Source organism: Suncus etruscus, chromosome 4, assembly GCF_024139225.1.
Source record: "Suncus etruscus isolate mSunEtr1 chromosome 4, mSunEtr1.pri.cur, whole genome shotgun sequence".
Lineage (NCBI taxonomy): Eukaryota > Metazoa > Chordata > Mammalia > Eulipotyphla > Soricidae > Suncus > Suncus etruscus.
In genome coordinates this window covers 154,687,542-154,702,609 of record NC_064851.1, presented here as the reverse complement: position 1 = coordinate 154,702,609, position 15,068 = coordinate 154,687,542, and the positions used below count along the sequence as shown (strand labels likewise).

The 15,068-nt window shown below is 42.3% G+C and overlaps 1 protein-coding gene across 1 annotated transcript in view; it reads right to left on the bottom strand.

The window, feature by feature from the left end:
* The window catches only part of PDE6A (phosphodiesterase 6A), a 67,497-nt gene that overhangs the window by 23,866 nt on the left and 28,563 nt on the right, over positions 1 to 15,068 (bottom strand). The window contains 5 exon segments of the mRNA XM_049771820.1: positions 295 to 438; positions 1,075 to 1,224; positions 3,421 to 3,468; positions 8,338 to 8,404; positions 11,579 to 11,643. Of these exon segments, the coding sequence (XP_049627777.1) occupies positions 295 to 438; positions 1,075 to 1,224; positions 3,421 to 3,468; positions 8,338 to 8,404; positions 11,579 to 11,643 (474 nt within the window).

The window sequence follows — 15,068 nt, the reverse complement described above, 5'->3', positions numbered from 1 at the left end:
ATATCCATGCATTCATCTACCCACCAATATATCCATCCATGCATGTACACATATCTATGCTCTATCCACCTAATCCACCTACCCACCAACCCATGCATCCACCCAATCATCCATCCATTCACCCAGCCACTCATGCATTCATCAATCCACCTACTCACATATCTTATGTAGATTGGGAATAGTAATATGAGACCGTCTACCCCAACTTCTACCCTTGTAGAGTTTTACATTCCACTCATACTGACCATATCTCTCAGTTTTCTGCTAGAGTAGAAAGAAAAGAACTTCACCCACCAGGATTTTCTGTATTTCTTCATTGTCACACTTAACATGATATTTTACCATGTCCTGGAAAATGTCCTTCCTGTTTTCAAGTTTATTCATTGACTCATAAGTATCAGGATTTAAAACAGACCAACCCAGGAACTGAGTCAAAGACTGAAAGGAAAGAAAGGAGAAGTTGGTGGCAGAATGGCTAAGTCCTCTGTAACTGAGGACAAAAGTATCTAAGATTAAAATTTTGCAGCTGTAGAACAGAATTGACAGGCTATATGTTGTTCCCCTGATGAGGATACCATAGAATACCATAATAATACCATAATAGTTGGGAAAGTATTTTAAATAAAGCACTAAAACACATCAAGCAGTAGTGTGTATGCTGTGTGTGGAGTGGTAGGGCTCAAATCTATGATTTTACACATGCAAGCCAAGGACTCTACCATGGAGTTACATACCATGCTCAAGCATTATTATGTGTAATAATGTCAGGAACATTTTAATATGTTTTGTCAAGTGTGAATGAGGTATACAGACACTTTTGTTCAGTGTCTCTTCTGACTTAAAGCTCCTCTAAAAGTTAATTTGTAAAGGGTGTAATAATTCTTTCACTGGCACATGGAGAGAGCCAAAGAGTGGGAGGAAGTAAAGTCTGAAGTTGGTTGGGGCAGTGTTTTCCAGGTGAACTCTACCCTCTCCACAATGGGCAGCCATTTTTGGGTCAACCCAGTTGGAGGCCAGTTCCATCAAAACAGATATCTGACTGCTGATAGGGTTCGTTACTCCTAGCTTTCATACCTCCATGAGGGTCTCATCCATTTCATCAAAAGGCTTCCCATCCTTGCGATTGTAAAATGTGGCCACCCCAACAATTTCTTCTTTCTTGTTTACAATTGGCATAGAAAGAACATTTTTGATCATCCATCCAGATTCGTCCAAAGGCTCTTTCTGCAAGAGAAGGCAGAGCAGATGCCCCCAGGCCCAGGATGCAGGAGCATCTGGGATAGATAGTCTATATGTATTGACCCAGTACACAGTGTGAGGGAATAACTTCGAATCCTGCCAAGAGTGATTGAGTGCAGAGCCAGGAATAACTACTGAACACCACTAGGTGTGGGCCTCCACAATCCCTTTAGAAAGCCCTTCATAAAAAAAAAGAAAAATCTTGTTTGTTTGTTTTTTGTTTTGGTTTTGGGGTCACACTCCGAAGTGCTCAGGGGTTACTCCTGGCTCTATGCTCAGAAATCACTCCTCGCAGGCTCAGAGGACCATATGGGATGCCGGGATTTGAACCACTGACCTTCTGCATGTGAGGCAAATGCCTTACCTCCATGCAATCTCTCTGGCTCCCCCAAAAAGAAAAATCTTTAAAAAAAAATCCTTTATTGGGGCCGGAGAGATAGCATGGAGGTAGGGCATTTGCCTTGCATGCAGAAGGACGGTGGTTTGAATCCCGGCATCCCACATGATCCCCCGAGCCTGCCAGGAGCTATTTCTGAGTGTAGAGCCATGAGTAACTCCTGAGCACTGCCGTATGTCACTCAAAAACCAAAAAAAAATAAAATAAATAAATAAATAAAAATAATAATAACCTTTATAGCAGTAGGCATATTTTAATGTTGAAAATATAGGTTTCTAATTTCTTTCATAATATAATTTTCAGAGTAGACATAATTCATAAATGTTCTGAAGAGTCATCTTTAATTCTTTAATAATTTCTTGGTCACTAAAATATGTTTTTGCTAAAGCCTAAGCTAAACTCAACAACTAACAGAGCACTTGGAGTGAAAAATGTCAAGAAAGAATTCCCGATCCTTGACTTCCAGGTGATAATTCTATAGTACAGTGGCTCTATAGTGGCTCTTATAGTATATAGCTCTATAGTATAGTGGGAGGAAGTAAAGGTGGAAGTTGGTTGGGGCAGTGTTTTTCAGGTGAACTCTCCCCTCTCCACAATGGGCAGCCATGCTTGGGTTAACCTAGTTGGAGGCCAGTTCCATCGAAGCAGATATCTGACTCTAAGAGCTATACTGAAACACAAGAAGAGGTTAAGAAAGAGGAAGTAAAAAAGAAGTAAGGGAAACACAAGAAGAGGAATATGCTTCTGGGCCCTTTGTTCTCTGGCTCGCTGTCTGTCTTTGCCTCTCACTATCTTCTACTGAGCTTTTTTTTTTTTTTTTTTGTGGTTTTTGGGTCACACCCGGCAGTGCTCAGGGGTTATTCCTGGCTTCACGCTCAGAAATTGCTCCTGGCAGGCACGGGGGACCATATGGGACGCCGGGATTCGAACTGATGACCTCCTGCATGAAAGGCAAACACCTTACCTCCATGCTATCTCTCCGGCCCCCATCTACTGAGCTTTTTCATGGTATCTAGATCACTTCATTCACCGGTCTTCCTAAAACCTTTACTTTACTACCAACATAAAATTTCGCAGGACAGATTCTTGGATTTCTCATGAAGTTAGGCGCATTGATCCGCCCCTTTCCTTAGCAATGCACCAATTCAGTCCTGACCAAAGATCCCGAAGGCTGATCCCCGCTATAACCAGCCTGAAACAATGCCAGTGCCTAGTACAGGAAATCTCTTTATAAAAACGTGTAAAAATGACAACTTGAATCAAATGGAATACTAAGTAGCAGTCTCAGAAGTTCCCAAGAAGATAAAAATCATATTCAAAGGAAATAATAAAACTTTAGAGAGAGGCTATAAGCCTTTGAGCAGAGGGAATTCACACAGGACTTGCTGGTTGGACAGAGAAGAGCATAAACAAAGGTCCTGAGACCAGAAAACAAAAAGTGTGAATATTAAATCTGAATTGACAGGCATGGATAGGGGTATTAGAGCAATAAGAGAGTAGGCAGGGCACTTGCCTTGTATGCACTTTATCCAAGTTTGATCCCAAACTCCCTCTATGGTCCTCTTGAGCTCCATCAGGACTGATTCCTGAGTACTGAGCCAGAAGTAAGCTCTGAGCATGGCCACATGTGACCATACAGAAAAGCAAACCAAACCTGAATGAGAGTCTAGAGAGAGCTTTGTTGAAGTTGGCCCTAATAAAAAGGTAGATTCTAATCCTTTTAAACTTCTTTGGGCAAGAAATAAAATGTTGTATAATAAAAAATAAGTAAAACATTGACTTACCTGGAATGCAAAATATTCCTCTACAGGAGCATTCATGATGTTGCAGATCTACAGGCCAAAATATAGAAAAGTGAGTTGTGATTAATTTTGATTCTGGATTCAGTGTTTCTGCTCACTGCATTCAAACACACTGCAAGCTTGCCCGAGGCCATGCTGTTGCATGTCTAGGCAGGTGTGCTTGATATTAACTGAGAACCATGAACTGAGGACAGAAAAGTTATTTTATTAACATCACTTAATTTTTTTTAACATATATATAGTTGTCACTCCACTCTCCCAACTTCCTTTCTATCTCACCTGGAAAGGAGACCCTCTCATAGTTGGGAGGGGTCTGTGGTTGGTAATTAAAGTGGCCTGGGGGAGGGGGTGGCACAGAAAGAGCAGAAGGAAGACAAGAGGTGGAGAGGAGACACAGGTTGGGTGCAGAGAGGCTGGTTAGCTTAGAGGCCATGTGAAAAATATGTACATGGCAGTTAGAGCCTTGTAACAAAATTTTATGTCTCCTGAAACGTCATTTGACTGCTGTAAAGCATTTCTTGACCGTCACCCTGATACCTACAGACCTGCCAGGCTGTAGGGGCTGCAGACGATGGGCCAGGCCGGGCTGAGAAAGGCCTCACCATCCATCCATCCATCCATCCATCCATCCATCCATCCATCCATCCATCCACTGCTAGGACTCAATAATTAATAATTAATACAACATATTGGTGCCTGAACAGGGTCACAAACCCTGGATTCTCAGATTAAAAATCTGATGCTCTACCAACTGAGCTATCTGGGCTCAACATATAGCTTTTTATTTGATTCTAAGGTTAATACAAATAATTTTGTTTTCAGGTATACACCTTGGTTGAAGGTTAATACAATAAGCACAGGCATGCATACAAAGGCTAGACTAATTGTTATTTGCTCTTCATCCCAATATAAAGCAAAAATAAATCACATCAATAAATAGAGATAGGGGTTGGAGTGATATTATAGTAAGTAGGATGTTGGCCTTGCAGACTGCCAGCCCTGGTTTGATCCCTGGCATCCCATATTGTCCTTTGAACCTGACAGGAGAAATTTTTGAGTGTTGTTGGGTGTGGCCCATAAACCAAAAAAATTTTTTAATTAAAAAAATAATAATAAATAAATGGGCTGACCACTTAGTCCAGGGGAACAAGATCCCCCCCACACCAGGCGGGTCTTCAGGGCCACGCCTGGTTAATCGGGCCCTGGGGGGAGGGGGTGAGAAATTCCTCCCTATGCATCCAAAAACTACAGAGGCACGGCTGGGCTCAGAACACTCCGCATGCCAGGATTTCTGGGCATCTTTGACTGGTATGTTGGGGACTCTGGGCAGGACAGCTAGCCATAGGCCCCCTGGGCTGACCACTTAGTCCAGGGGAACAAGATCCCCCCCCCACGCCAGGTGGGTCTTCAGGGCCACGCCTGCTTAATCGGGCCCTGGGGGGAGGGGTGAGAAATTCCTCCCTATGCATCCAAAAACTACAGAACCTCACGGGGGCTCGCACCCCCGCAAGTACTTCAGGTATTGAGAGTATTCCTTATTCTTATGTTATGTTTTGCGTATCCAGAATATTCATTTTTTATTCTGCCCTTTCACACACCCCTACAAAGCTCTTTTTTACTCCTTAACTCTCTAACCCCCCCAAACTTCACTAACCTACATTACTCTTTTTAACTTCAGTAGTATACAATCCTAATCACAGACCAAAGCCATGCATTGTGTGTAACAACCCCAAACTGTTTCAAGATACATAAAATGGACACGTATTTCTTTAGAATATTTTGTGTTCTTTCTCTGACAGCTATAATTCTTACTAAATGTTGTCTTATGCAGTGACGATTCTAACCACTTTTTATCTTCTCTTTTTGAGCTGTTTAACAAGGAATTTTGGTGAAAGAGTCCCCCAGTTTAATGCTTATGATTGAACCATATCATGGGAATCATTGGAATTGTTCTTATGGCCCCCATATGCACCAATAACACCATGTGGCATTGCTCCATTTTTGCATAGGCACATTAAAATGGGAAAGTACTATACATACAAATAAGATCCTATCTAATAGAGATTGGAACACACAAATCTTGTAGTGCAAAGGGACCTTACACCCTGAACATTGACATAACGACCTGGCACAGACCTCTGAAGAAAGGGCATTTTCCATTCACCCCTGAACCAGGGACGCCATCCACAAAACATCCAGGCTGGTCTATAACATCACCTGGAACCAATCCTCTACCACGGAAGACCCTACACTGCTCAGACATCGACCTGCTCAAAAGAGACTTCCCTTAACACTGAGAAGACTTAACAACAACAACGACCTGCTTACAAGACAGGGCTCCCTGCATTGCCCTTTGTGAGGTGAAACGAGAGGACGCTCCACATCCTGACTTCAATGTAGGATATGAAGATTCCAGGATCTTTAATACAGAAGCATGATACCAACAACAGAGACTGTGTGAAAAATAAAAGTGTGTTGGCACTACAGACAGTGTCTTGGATTGGACGATCTAGCTTGCCTGAAGCCTAGAGTTGGTCTTCTGCCAGGAAACTTCAGGGGTCTGGTCTCTTTGTATTTAGGCCAAGGTTATTTCTTTCCATGTCCCTCATATTTTGGTGGGCCTATGCAAACAACAATTACCACTCTAACACCATTTTTACTGTGCTCCTTTGACTCTAATCCTTAAAAAGAACCCACTTAAAATTTGAGGTTAAGTTAAGCTAATATGCATGTATATGGAAATGTAAAAAAATACTATGCCTGTAATGTTTAAGGAGTTACGTATGTTTTATGGCTTTAGATTGCCTTGTGTGCTGTTAAGAAATATTATAATGTGTTATAATCTGGGGACTTGAGGGAAAAGTAATTGTACATGGATTCTGTCTTATTTATCTTAATGTTCTTTGGCTGAAATTTCAAAGTTAAGATATCAGCAAGGGGACTTCTGAGAATTGTGTTATGGTTGATTGTCCTTCCACTGTAACTTTACCTTGTCCTCTTTGTTTGCATCCTTGTTCTCATAATTAAAAATAAAAAAATTAATAAAAAATAAAAAATAAATAAATAAATAAAGATAAAATAAATGGGGGGGGGGCAGAGCGGTGGTGCAAGTGATAGGGCTTTGCATGTGCTAACCTAGGACAGATCGCGGTTCCATCCCCTGGCATCCCATATAGTTCCCCAAGTCAGGAGCTATTTCTGAGTGCATAGCCAGGAGTAATCCCTGAACATCACCAGGTGTGGCCCAAAACACCAAAAAAAAATGGGGATAACAAATACTATTTCTGACATATTTTAGTTGAATGACTGTCTTGAAACAAATCCTCAGGGTTGGAGAAACAGCTCAGTGGATTCAGTGCTTGTCTTGCATGTGGGCGGCCCAAGCTCTATCCATTGCACTGCATGGTCCCCTGAGCACTTTCATAAGCAATTTTAAACACTGAACAAGGAGTAGTCCCCTAAATAAGCTAGGTGTGTCCCTTTCCAAGACACAGATTCTTTTTCCAAAATCAAGTTTCTTTTCCAAAATCAAATACTACACTTATCTCATTCTTTTCAAGATATCTCTCTGTGTCTCTGTGTCTCTGTCTCTGTCTCTGTCTCTGTCTCTCTCTCTCTCTCTCTCTCTCTCTCTCTCGTATTTTTTTGTTTTTGTTTTTGTTTTTTCTGGGGTGGGGAGAGGTTTGGCTTTGCCATAATCCAACAGTCTTGTTCTCTTCTGGACTCCCTAGTCTAAAGATAAAGACACTGAGAGTCTTTCTTTGTTCTGTAGCCCACCCTTTCTTTCCTGTTTTTTTTCTCATAAAACCCCCAATTTGTGGGTCTGAGAGATAATACAGTGTTAAGGCACTGCTTTATGATGCTGCAAACCCGGCTTTCATCCCCAGCATCATGGTGTGATTCCATAAAAATCCTGGTGAGGCCCCCAAACCAAACACACACAAAAAAAATGCAGACAAGACGATTGGAAGATATGACCCTACCATCTTTCAACCTGCTGACTGGTTTCCAATAAAACAGACCTGTTACTACTGTTTTGTTTTATTGGCCTCATGTGGCACTGGGACTGACCCATCATGTTTATATAATCGCCCTTCCTTTCAGATTTCCATACTCTTCTTTTTTTTTTTTTTTTTTTTTGGGCCACACCCGGCGGTGCTCAGGGGTTACTCCTGGCTGTCTGCTCAGAAATAGCTCCTGGCAGGCACGGGGGACCATATGGGACACCGGGATTCGAACCAACCACCTTTGGTCCTGGATCGGCTGCTTGCAAGGCAAACGCCGCTGAGCTATCTCTCCGGGCCCCAGATTTCCATACTCTTAAAAAACTCTTTGCCCTTATCTCTTGAGCATGCCTGACTTCCTTCTATGCCTAAAATGAAATCTTCTAAACCCAAAATGGTCTCCAAAATATACCTTTCCTTTTTTCCATTTTTCCCTCACCCATCACTCCTCAGTAGACCATATCCTAATTTCTACCTCCACCTCAACAACCAGTGTAATCAGGGCTGCCAATGACTTCTTAATTGTTTCAGTCATACACAGGGAACCATGTAATGCTGAAGATCAAATTTAGGCTCCCACATGCAAAGTGTGTGCTCCAGTCCTTTGAACATTTTTCCTGCACTTACCAGATTACCTTTGCATTAGAGCCTTTAGTTGTCAATAAGATTATGCTTCTTTTCTTCTAAGGATGTTTGTGTGCAAACATACATGAATGCATAGTTCATATTTCCTCAATGGTCATGTCTTTACCCCCTGGAACAAACTATTCAATAAATGGAAGAATTGGGCTTTTGGTGATCTAAGCTTTCCATTATTTCCCCCATTTTCTGATGTGAATTCTTTCACTTTTTCCCCTAATTCAAACCTCTCTCCCTTAGAAGTAGTATTACTTACCAGACCATTTTGAGCAACGTAAGTAGGGAGACCGCTTACTAAAGCCCAGTGATCAGGAGGTGGATTCCTATAAAGGACAAAACAAAAGGTACCATTTGCTATTGGGAAAATTGATCTAAGAACTTGAACCTGGATCTTTGTGCTCATCCAGATGACTTTCTGGAGGTCCTCAACTCTTTTGGTTTTGGGGCCACAACCAGCAATTCACAGGGCTTATTCCTGCCTCTGAACCTAGGAATCACACCTGGTGGACTTGGGGGTACATATGGGATATTGGGATAAACCCAGATAGGCCACTTGCAAGTCTAGTACCCTACCTGCTATACTATATCTCTGGTCCCATTTCCTTCAATTAAGAGAGTTCTCTATGGAGAAAAGGTCATATTTACCTTAAAGTGGCAAATTAATATTGAGTAATTTTTCTTCTCTTTCACTTTTTGGGGAATGGGGCACATGTAGTAGTGTTCAAGGCTTATTCCTGGTTCTGTGGTCAAGAATCAGCCTTGGTGGGGACTGGGGAACTATAAATAGTGTCAGGAATTGAACCAGAGTTGGCTGTATGTAAGGCAAGTATCTTAGTCCCTGTACTATTTCTCCAGCCCTTGTACTATTGTCTAATGCCTATATCATTGAAGATTTTTTTATAATTGAAGTTATACCCTTTTCTTCCCAATATACCTTATTTTATTATCTTTATTTTCTTGCTCAGTCTTGCCAGAGAGTTGTCAATTACTCATTTCTTCAAAAAAGCATATTGGGCATTTGCTCATAATTGTTATATTTTATTAATTTTTAGGTATAATTTTGTTGTTTTCCTTGAGTTTAGTTTTTCTGCTTGCTTATTGCTAATTTGAGATGATATATATCTCGCTGAAGCCAATTATGCAGTGTCATTGATTCTTTCTCAGAAATTTCATCAAAAAGATGTGTTAGATTCATTCAATGTCTGGACATTTCTTATCCAGTCTTGCTTGATTTTTGTCATTTAACTGGAATATTTAATTGACATGTACTTCAAGAATTATTGATATTTGAATTTTAATATCATCTTAATATGATATTTAAATCCAAATTATGGCTCAATGTCTTACGTGCCTTGCAAGCATGAAGTCTGGTCCCTGCTAATGCCATGTGTGTGAAGCACAATCCTGGCAGAAATATTGTCTGAAATCCTCAGAGCCAAAAGCACCAGGACTTTATGGCTGCAGCACAGCCAGGTGTGCTACTACACAGCTGTAGTACTACCATTGTACTCTAGTTGTAGTACTAAAAATAAAGAGATATGGAAGCGCTGAGGTATAAAGCACAATCTAGGGTGAGCACAACCACCTTATACACTTATACACTCCACAGTTAGATATGCGACACCCCTAGACTAGCACCACAACAAAATGTGTGTCCCAGGGTCAAGTGTGTGTAGGACACCTGATCGTCTCATGACAACAAAGACATCAACAGAGAGAGGAAGGGGAAATGATTAAATGATTAAGTAATCTTAGCATGTACTTTTTATTTTTCTTACTTGCTTTGTGTCTAACCTCTTATTTTTTCTTCTTTATCTTTGTTAAGACCCCATTCAGGATCTAAAGTTATAGTACAGTGGGTAGGACACTTTCCTTGTATGTGGCCAGCCCAGGTTCAATCCCTAGCATCCCATATGGTTCCCCATACACTGCTAGCAGTATTCTTGAGTGCAGAGCCAGGAGTAACCACTGAGCACTGCTGAGTATGGCCCAAAAATCAAACAAATAAATAAGATCCCATTCATCTATGAGTTCAGGCTATGGCAGACACTAAGGATCAAATCACCCAGTTTTACCCCCTTTGTGCACATGATAAAAATTCCAGTTCTTGTTTACAGAAAGTTAGGTGTGGCCTTCACTTATCCAATGAAATATGAATAGAAGGAAAATACTGTCCCTTTCACATGATCATTTAAGAGCCAGTTTTGCCTTGTTCTCAATTTCCCTTGCCTGGTTAGTCAGCCATATGCAGATCCAAGAGGTGGCTGCTGTGCTTATGTCCTGCTGTTCTCAGAAATAGAGATCTGTCCTAGAGGAATGAAAATAACATGAAGCTATGAGAAGTGGTGTTGGGTATCAGACTTGCAGGGTGTGATGCAGACAGCAACATATAGGAACAATCTACTTCATAACAGCTTAGAAGACATAATGACGTGCCCCTCTAGGCAACATAATAAAAACAGAGCAAGGGAGTTCAACAAAGACTTGATCCTCATGCTAGTAGGAATGGACTAGCAGAGCAGAAACTGGAACAAAAAAATGAAACTGCAACAAGCAAGTACATGCTATGCCAGAGTAGCAGGATTAAGACAATTTGGTCTGGTGACAAGATTCAGTTTTTCAGAGATTAGGGTGCTCTGCAGCAAATTCCTTGAGTGGGACAGAGTTGAGGGGGAGGTAAGCAGAGGTGTGGTTCCACAGAATCAAGCCCTGGCCTCAGGAGATAGCAGTTGAGCTGGGAAAAAACTTTGCTCCAAACACAGGAGTCAACTAGATCTGAATACCACCACACTTTGTTTTATTTTTGCTTGAGGAGCACACCCAGTTGTGCTCAGAAGTTACACATGGCACTACACTCAGTAATTACTCCTGGCTATTCTCAGGAGACTATGTGGAATGCTGGAGATTGAAGACAGGTTGGTCACATGCAAGGTAAGAACCCTAACAGATGTACTATTTCTCCAGGCCCAACACATTTTTGACAGCTGCTCTACTGACCAAAGACACCCAAGGCTGTGCTGAACAAAAGGACCAAGTCTCTTCTAGTCTTCAATCAACCTTTGTGACAGTTTGTAGGCAGGCATAGGTTCCAGGCCTTGCTCTTGGGTCCTTCTTTCCTCTTTGTGCAACTCGGGTTACAAAAAAGCAAATAGAATTTCCTTGGGGGGTGATTAGGTTACTCTCTTTGTCAATTTTCTGCTAATCCCCTGTGTTTGCTTCAGTTGTAAACCTAAGAAAACATTGGGAAACTTTTAGATCCCACAGGCTCGGGAAACATCTAGGGAAACTCCCTTGGGCCTGGGACTGGAACAGCCTGTGTGGCAGGTGTGGCTTCCTCTACTCCTCCCCTCTAGAGACCTCTTTTCTCAGTCGGGATGGTTTTTCCACCCTCTCCATACTGCTTTCTCATGCCGGCCCTGCCTCTAGCCAAGAGTGCGGCCATCTTGGGTGTGTGAGCATCTTGTGAACACTGATAATGTGTCTGCAATTCTACTTACGGAATTACTTTGATGTCTTCTTTGCCGTGTAGGATGTAGTCAATGACCTTGTAAAAGTTGATTTCCTAGCAAAGAAGTGGGAAAACAGATTTTCAAAGGCCAGCACAACTTTAGCAGAAACATGTGCTTGAGATGGGCCTTGTCCTTGGCCATCTGCACCCAGTTTTTTTCAGGGGAACTAGTTTAACTGGAATTCTCTTTCGGGAAGTGACCTTCCTCAGCTGCCTCTGGGCTCACTGTCTTTAACTGAGCTCTTTTTTCTAGAAGGAAGCCAGAGGCTGGGATCTAGGCATGGCAAGAGGGATGGGAAGTGCTCCAAGGGGCTCTAGTAGAGGAATACAAGAGTAACTGCTGCTGGAATCAAGCAGGAGGTGGAAAGGAGCTCCTGCCCCTTCAGAACCATCCTCAACAAGCCATCATCTAGGCAGGGCTCAGCTACACTGCCATGGCTGCTTCTCCTTCTTCTACTCCCATTCTGATTTGTGGCCCTACCTTATGACTCCTGCCTCAGGATTCTCTACTCACGTCCCTCAATTCTCCCAGCACCAGTAAAATTCCCACCTTCCTCAGCATCTCTCTTCAGTCACATGACCTCCTAACATGTGCTTTGGTGTTGACAGGTGATCCTTTCCCCTCCTCTTTTAGATATCTGAACACCCAAGTGAAAGGCAAGGTAGCAATTACTTTATAAATTAGAAGACAGGGATGCAGAGAGATTGGGGGTGCATTTATAAATGTGTCAAAATTCAAAAAATGTTTTAATTTATAAGCACATGGAAAATCATGTGCTAGACTAAAGGCCCTGGATCAAGTGCAATGTTTTCTGCTCTGAGACTTGGGTTAATAGTTTAAAACAACACTTCCTGGGGCTGGAGCTATAGCACAGTGAGTAGGGCAATTACCTTGCATGCAGCAGACCCAGGTTCGATTCCCTGCATCTCACATGGTCCCCCAAGGCTGCCAGGAATAAGTTCTGAGAGCAGAGTCAAGAGTTATCCCTGAGCATTGCCAGGTGTGTCCCAAAAGCCAAAAATAAATAAATAAATAAATAAATAAATAAATAAATAAATAAATAAATAAATAAATAAAACAGCATTTCAGAGATAAAAAAAAAAGATAGTTCAAAAGGCTGGAATGAATGACATACATGTGAGCGACTCCAGTCCAATTCCCAGCGCTGTACACAATGCACACTTCAGGGTGGACCCAAAAACAAAAAGAAAAATAACTAAAAAAAAATTTCACTCACTGCACTACTGTCACCTAGAACCAAACTACTAAAAGTGTTATCTATGGACTGGTTCTGATCTACAAACTGTGTGTTACCAATCCATGACAAAGATATAAACAGATGAAAGATATAGCTTAAAAGGTCCTTGATATATCCTGCATATGCAAGGCCCTGACACCACATGCTCCACCACCATAGACCCCAATTCTATTTTTAAATAAATATAAGCAAAGTACGCTAAGATTTAAGATTATTTTGTTTATTTTTTTTTTGAAGTTCCTTCTCACTTTTTTAAATTTTGTTTCTTTTTTTTTTTTTTCTTTGGTTTTTGGTTTTTGGGCCACACCCGGTGACGCTCAGGGGTTACTCCTGGCTATGTGCTCAGAAGTTGCTCCTGGCTTGGGGGACCATATGGGACACCGGGGGATCAAACTGCGGTCCGCCCTAGGCTAGCGCAGGCAATGCAGGCACCTTACCTCTAGCGCCACCGCCCGGCCCCAAATTTTATTTCTTTATTGAGAGTTTGTGGTTACAATAATGGTTCCATACACACTTAATTCCAATACCACAGCACCCATCTCTCTTCTTTTTTTTTTTTTTTTTTGGTTTTTGGGCCACACCCAGCAATGCTCAGGGGTGACTCCTGGCTGTCTGCTCAGAAATAGCTCCTGGCAGGCACGGGGGACCCTATGGGACACCGGGATTCGAACCAACCACCTTTGGTCCTGGATCGGCTGCTTGCAAGGCAAACACCGCTGTGCTATCTCTTCGGGCCCCCATCTCTCTTCTAAGGGCCCCAACATCTCTTCTTTTCAAGATCCTTCCCACTCAATTGTATGGGTCAGTTCTCCCATAATGTTGTCTTTGAATATTTATTGCTACCTTGTTGTGCAGGTTTATAATGTTTTTGGTTTAGGAGTCATACCTGCTGATGCTCAGGAGTTACTCCTGGCTCTGCACTAAGAAGTCACTTCTGGGGTGCTCAGAGTACCACAAGGGATGCTGATGATTGAACCCAGACCAGTCACATGCAAGACCAGCACCCTACCTGCTATGTTATCTCTCCAGAACCTGGTGTGTATCTTTATGTTTCTGCTTTGAATAGAACTAATATATGATCCAGCAGTATCACATGTTGGCATCTATCCCCCAAATACAAAAACATTAATTTGAAAGTTTATATATACACCAATGTTCATTGCCACTGTTAGCACAATGACCACAGTATGTAAACAATACAAATGTACAGCTACAAATGAATGGATCAAGAAGTTGTATGGGGCCCGGAGAGATAGCACAGCGGCGTTTGCCTTGCAAGCAGCCGATCCAGGACCAAAGGTGGTTGGTTCGAATCCCGGTGTCCCATATGGTCCCCCGTGCCTGCCAGGAGCTATTTCTGAGCAGACAGCCAGGAGTAACCCCTGAGCACCGCCGGGTGTGACCCAAAAACCAAAAAAAAAAAAAAAAAGAAGTTGTATGGAGGAGCCGGGCGGTGGCGCTAAAGGTAAGGTGCCTGCCTTGCCTGCGCTAGCCTTGGACGGACCGCGGTTCGATCCCCCGGTGTCCCATAGGGTCCCCCAAGCCAGGAGCAACTTCTGAGCGCATAGCCAGGAGTAACCCCTGAGCGTTACTGGGTGTGGCCCAAAAACCAAAAAAAAAAAAAAAAAAAAAAAAAGAAGTTGTATGGAATACTGTTGTTTAAAAAAAATTTTTTTTTGGCTTTTGGGCCACACCCAGCGATGCTCAGGGGTTACTCCTGACTGTCTGCTCAGAAATAGCTCCTGGCAGGCACGGGGGACCACATGGGACACCAGGATTTGAACCAATCACCTTTGGTCCTGGATCAGCTGCTTGCAAGGCAAACGCCATTGTGCTATCTCTCCGGGCCCTGTTGTTTAAAATTTTAGACAGTTAATTATATCTGTGGAAGTTCTATAAAGGCCTCTACATTTATGTGTCTATTAGAAAGCTATTTCTGGGAATTTAGTAGAGCTAAGTTACAACCTTCTGGAAGGAAAAGGAGGCCTACTCTAGACATTTTTTGGGGGGGTCTTTGCTTTTAGTCTTTTGTCTCACTGCCCTCCTAGAGAACTGTCATCACAAGGTGTCCTGTAGATGGGACTAGAGTAAAACTATAATAGGTTGGGTGCTTACCTTGCATGCAGTTGACCTAAGATTAGTCCTTTACATCCCATATAGTCTCCTGAATATCACTAGGAATGATTTCTAAGTGCAAAGCCAGAAGTAAGCGCTAAGCAC